General features: G+C 38.7%; 1 protein-coding gene across 1 annotated transcript; it reads right to left on the reverse strand.

Annotated features, from left to right (window-relative positions):
* Positions 1–2,064: 2,064 nt before the first annotated feature.
* LOC116250935 (cytochrome c oxidase subunit 6b-3-like) lies at positions 2,065–5,981 on the reverse strand. Its single transcript, XM_031624935.2, has 4 exons — positions 5,809–5,981; positions 3,437–3,528; positions 3,191–3,272; positions 2,065–2,347 (listed from the first exon to the last, which is right to left on the reverse strand). Exons 1-4 carry the CDS (start codon positions 5,824–5,826, stop codon positions 2,294–2,296), a joined length of 246 nt encoding a protein of 81 aa, XP_031480795.1. The 5' UTR covers positions 5,827–5,981; the 3' UTR covers positions 2,065–2,293.
* Between the last annotated feature and the right edge of the window lie 231 nt (positions 5,982–6,212).

Here is a 6,212-nt window from a genome sequence, read left to right on the forward strand (position 1 = left end):
TGGAAAATAAGCTGGCGGACCTTATTATTTTAATAATTTGTTTATTGTAAAATTATGTCTAATTAAAAAAAAAAGAATCTGTTTCAACGTGATCTAAATTTAAAATTTTTGTTTTCTTTCAAAATTTAGATTTATGGAAAACAAAGGTACATGCATCCCATATATTATGGCCATATTACTGGATCGGCCTCTCTGGATGGATCTTCAGTAGTCCAATTAAATCGACAAGCTAACAGGTAAGTTGGCATGCAACTTGGGTGAAGCAAAAGACCCAAATCGGAAGTCTTCATTCAGAAGGAAACTGATCTTGATAGAAATCACCAAAATGATCTTGATAGAAAAGCCGTATCTCTCAACGACACATGCCACCATTTGTCTTCCGTCCCTAGTGGAAGCGCCAAGGCCAGAGCTGTTTTGCTCTTGTACCCAATTTTATCAGAGAACACCAATGTCTTTGAAAGGATTCTCCTGCAACAGGCTCGTGAATAATGGGGACTCATCACAAACTTCTATATGCCATTAATGATAAAGCCATAAGATTTGAGAAAAGCAACTCTTGGTTACAATGTGGAAACTTCAATCCATCTGAAAAATTTGCTGGTCCACCCTAAATCCCAACTTCCTCCATAAAACACGGTGGCGCTCCAAGTGTTCCACTGTTCCAAGGAAGATTTTTTTAATCTTCGTCCCTCCAAAGCGTTCCAACTTATCGCTGGTGAAACTGATTAGAGAGTCGAACTCCGGTGCCGTGAGAATCTCCAGTCGCCGCACAACCATTGGAGCCAACATGTGTTTGAGAGAGGAGGCGGGAGAGCAGCAGCAAGGAGAGCTTGAGGTCGGAGGTAGGGAGAGCACTCGCAGGAGGGATAGGCTCGCGCTTCTCGTCAGACTGCTCAGGGTAGGTTATTTTTACCGTAAGAAGATTCTCTACTTCAGTATTACTATTCATTTGTTGTTCATTATAATTGGTGAGGAATGCTAAGACAACATACCTAGTATGGGGATCTAACTCCGGATCTATGTTCAAACCTTTGTCAAGCCTTTCAAATGATAAACGTTCTTTCTTTTCTTCGGTTTCCCCCTACAAGATTTATAACCTTATACCATTAACTCCTGTTCTGATTTGGACAATTACCCAGCCCCCTGCTTATATTCAGATCTGGTTTCAGAACAAGCCTGGGCTACCACATTCAAACCCAATGCAAATAAAGGAATTTTCTAAAAAGTTTTTAATTTGATCAGCTAAGGACAATAGACAATTGAAAAATCGATATACACTCAGTGTTGGTCTGGCAGGGGACCTGATTGGGACAAACGCGGCCATCAAGCCTTACCTGTCAAATCGCGGGCCACGAACGAGGAAGAATGCAGATCAAGAGCAGATGAGCTCACCCGGAAGAAGACACCAGCCATGATTTTATGCTGCCTCAGCATTGTTTCAAGTTTACAAAGTCGCTTACTGGGTGAGCTGATCTACGCTCATGCAAATCAATGCCACCCAATTTGTGGTTCACACTGCCTTTTGACAAACACGATTGTTACAGAAAAGAATCTCTTTATAAATATAGTCACAAATGAAAGTAAATTGTCTGAATGGTCACCGACACGTTTAGTACTATACTGTCATTGCTGCACATCCAGCAACGTAAGTACAAAACCTACATGAGACATGCACGAGATAACAAGTCTGTTACCAGAAGGCTTCTGATTGAATTCAACAGGTGGCAAAGGCCAATGAGGATGTAAATGCTAGTGGTTCAACTAGCTACATGCAAAACAACTCCAGTCTCCAGATTTCTTAAGAGTACTTAAATGACCATTGTCTCACTTTTTTAACTGTCACTGCGTCACATTACCCATATAAAATTAATACTTTAATTTTTTTTTCAGTGACATAATTTTTTACCAGCTGAAATTATACAGCATATCGTCTAGTAAAATCATCTTCTAGTTTATACTGCTTTTCTTTCCTGCTAAACCACTACTTGCTTAACCACTACTGACGCATAATTTTTGAATTGTGAAATTATAAACTGCCGTTTTGGACAAGTGAAATGAATAATGTAGAAACAATCTCCTTAAGTAGCCTTCTTATTAACGAGGATGTTTCAGAACTCATCCCACTCAAATGACATATGAACGTTCACAGGAGATGACCCCAACAACCAGCTTGAAATTTCAATAACAAACCCATGGTTCTTCAATATTCCATAATTGTAGGAAGGAACTTTGGTCAACACATCATTGGTGAAGCACAAAGAAGATCCAATAGACAAGAAATACACTTCCGAGCTCAGAGAGGACCTGGGAATGTTCCATTCAGTCTCTGCTCGTTCCACTTCTCAATCTAAGGAAGAGAAGAAAAAGGAACTTCATTACTATCGAACAATTTATACACAGAATATCCAAATTGAGAATTTCAGTAACTTAAATAGTTAAATATTTTCATTAAAAATGGTCATTAAATGGTCATTAACCTAGCCCATGTTGCACTAGTGCAAACACATTGGGGTACACGACAATACTCTAGCAAGTCATCATCACAAGCTCCAATTAATGACTGTAATCATGCTCGGCTATGCAATGAGTGAAGTAACTACCTACTCTACCAATAGCCAAATATGATTCACGATTTGGAAGGATAAGTTCCAACCAGGTTATTCCACGAACAGGAAGGAAATTCTCCCACAATTTGACCATTTTATAATAATACTCCAACATCAATTCATACTGATGAGTTAGATTACCTCTAATGACATTATTAATGTACAGTGATTCTTATTTCTGGTTGCTCCTACTCATGGTTCACTTGGGTCAGGTTGGGGTATGGTTCACATCCCCAACATATAATGAGATTCCAACAAATGATATGTATAATGGAACAATGTTTTATCAGAGATAAATTTGAAAGGCCAGACCTCATAAATAAATGGAGCTAATAATAAAACCCCAAATAAACATATTTTAAGTGCATTCTATTGAAGGTTCAAATGGCTACCATGAAACTGTGGAACAATGCCTAGACCATGACGTGTTTAAACTTTAGATGACAAACAACAAAGGGGATCACCAGTTCACCAAACTTCTTAGTCATGCACTGTCAATGGCCTTCAGAAGAGGAAAACAAATAGGTGCAACAATCCCTTCATGAGGAATTGAAAATGGAGGGCTTTCAAGAATGAGTACTCACCCATTCCCCTGGACAGAGAGAACGATAATATCTTGCAAAATTTTCACATTCACCAGAATCTTCACCTTTTGCAGCCAGGCACCTGCATTTTGATTACAACAGCATGATTATAGTCAGATGTTACATAACAAGATAAAGGACAATTGAACAACTCAACTAAGGTGCCTATTAAATAGTGAAGGCAACATTATGGTCAACATTTTGAACTCTGGGGAAGATCTAAATTAATAGTTCAGAAAAACATACTTGTGAAACTCAATGTAGCGTGTGAAACAATGCCTTGTTTGATTTGTAGTGGGGAAGCGAAAATCAGCTGGTGCAGTCTTTACGTCCTCAATCTGAAATAAAGCACATTGCACAATGAAAACATTATCTTTCAATAACTATTCTACCTGGAACACCTTATTATGTGATAAAGTTCACATAGACAAGAATAAGAACAACCAGAATACATGTTGTCTAAAAGAAGCAACATGCAGGTCAATAGATCCCAGACTCCCAGTGTATACAGAAAACTCATCTATGTGCTGTCAACTGCCATGTAGATTTAAAAAACTGTTGGATCTCTACCTTAGCAGATTCACTCATGATTGATAAATTGCAGATGGTATTTACATGCAGATTGTGCCATCGCACATGGGATTGACACAAAAAATGTTCTAGCACTCACCAACATTCGTTGGCTAGGTTAAACTAGTGTGAACGCCATTAAAATTCGTCTTAACTCTTAACTTACATATTCCCATTTACGACATTCATTGTTTACTTTCTTCTTGACTTGTATCCCTTCTTCTTTTTCATGCTACAGATCACGTGATTGTTTATCCCTTTTTCTTTTTCATGCTACAGATCACATTATTCTTTAATTTCTTATATGATGTATATAGAATATTCAAAACTTCAGATGATTTTTGTGCATTATGCTTTAGGATATATTTACAGATACATTGTGAATATAATTTTGTGCATGCATCCTAACCTTTCAGAAAATGATATAGTGTGCCAAACATATACACATCATTCCGGCATTCACATTTACATCCATGTGATATTGGTCATGACACAGTAGATGAGGTTGCGAATGGATCAGGGATAGTGTGAGGCTGATGGCGGACCTAATTTTGACCCGAATTCCAATCTTAATGGCGGACCTGATTTTGACCCGAATTCCAATCTTGCTGGTGGAACTGATTTTGATCCGAATTCCAGCCTATGTAGTTGTCCTGCTACCATCTGATTACATACCTAATAGTACTTATTACTGGTGCTACTCATACACCGCAATATTACTCAGATCTGTGTTGTATGAAGCTATAAACCAGGTTGTAGCTCTCTTATTGATGCTGTTTGAGCTCAATAACGAAACCATTGCAAGCCTGAACACAGGATAACCACCTCTAAAAAAGAGAAAGGTATTTCTCTCATATCTTAGCAAGAATTCTACAGTATTTCAGAACAAGTGAATCTACACAAAACCTGTGGGATTCTTGATGATGCAAAATAACTGTAAAAGAGTATAATAATGACAAGTCTAATAAACAACCATGTGCCAGCATATGCAATCCTAAAGGTCAAGATTCACTTAGCCATTACAGAATATGACATGATCTCTCCTCTTGCAGCATGTTTTCTAACTAGATTTCTAACTAAGACCTGTATTTTCAATTATACGAGCAGAAGGAATCATGATAAACTTGGTCTAAATTAGTAAGTTCCACTAATGCAAGTCAAGTTTAAGATTTGCATCACAGAGCCACTGCTTTATATTGGCCGTCAATGACCTAACAACTTAAAGCTAACCAAGCACGGTAGATTGCATATCTACACATTCCATCAGTAAAATTCCGGACGCTTGCAATTGCAAGAAACTATTGTCGCAATCAAATAGCTAATTCACAAATGTACTTCACATGGAACCATATTTGCCCCAGGCGGACAACTTCCGTTCACCCTAAGCAATTCCTTTCATCAGGAGATACGAAACAACACGCATAACTGTTGCTGTGAGACGCAAGGATTCTTTACTAATCATAGAAAAGCAGGTTTATCAGACAAACCAAATTCTCAATCAGGCTTCCAGGCACAACAGATAAAACCAAGATCAAAACTGAAAAATAGCTTCCTTCACTCTTGACACTTCTACTGCATACTGCAACCCCAATAGCTGCTACCCTTTCTCCCTTGGCGAAGAGAAAAGGATAACTCACGAAGAACAAGTAACACACCTAGATTGAACCAACTCGCTTCGTTTCAATCTCAAATCAATCATTGAAAGTGTCAAACAACACGCACCACACGAAAGAATCCTTGAATAACGAATCTTTTCCGTCGAGGTGTGCCACCAATCAAATCCCGACCGAGCTTCAATTTCCGACCAAACAAAAAAGACAAAACCTCGCATAAAACTCATGCCACCCTAAACCAACAAAAAGAAAATCCTAGAGAGGGATCTTTTTCTTCTTTCTATGGATTCTCAGAGGAAGGATGTCACCCTAGGATCGCTTAGTCAAAGTACCAAACCTAAAAATGGATGACAGAAAACTCATCGTCCAATTGATGATCAGAGGTCCAAATTTTTTTAAGGAAAAAAAAACGATAATAACAGAAAAGCAAATTACCTCGATCGCTGCCGCCATCTGGATCTTCTCAAGCAAAGCCAACCAGCTTCAGAGGTAACGGAAGATGATGATGACGATGAAGAACGAAGGCGTTGACGCAGAAAGAAAGTTTCCTCAAATACCCCTAAATCGAAGCAAGATATTAGCGTCGAGTACGGGGCCCCGGAGTGACGGAGTCCCGCCCAGACGTGGAGCTGAACCCTGGATCATGACTCATGAGATGAAAAATTGTAAATGGATCTACAGATCCAATCACGATACTGAGATCTATTTTCTTCTGTTTTTTCAGGGTCAGTGGTACGACACTGAGATCCAACATTCTAGTTACTGAAACCGATTTTCTAGTTTCTCAATGACAAAAGGATCTTCTTATAAGAACATGCTCATCTTGGGAAGCGTTTGCT

This window comes from Nymphaea colorata, chromosome 3 (assembly GCF_008831285.2).
Source record: "Nymphaea colorata isolate Beijing-Zhang1983 chromosome 3, ASM883128v2, whole genome shotgun sequence".
NCBI lineage: Eukaryota > Viridiplantae > Streptophyta > Magnoliopsida > Nymphaeales > Nymphaeaceae > Nymphaea > Nymphaea colorata.

What these genes read in the sequence shown, in the direction of transcription:
- LOC116250935 (XM_031624935.2), bottom strand. An exon ending in CGCTACATTGAGTTTCACAA is followed by an intron (nt 3,273 to 3,436) that starts GTATGTTTTTCT and finishes ATCAAAATGCAG; the next exon opens with GTGCCTGGCTGCAAAAGGTG. An exon ending in CTCTCTGTCCAGGGGAATGG is followed by an intron (nt 2,348 to 3,190) that starts GTGAGTACTCAT and finishes TCTCTTCCTTAG; the next exon opens with ATTGAGAAGTGGAACGAGCA.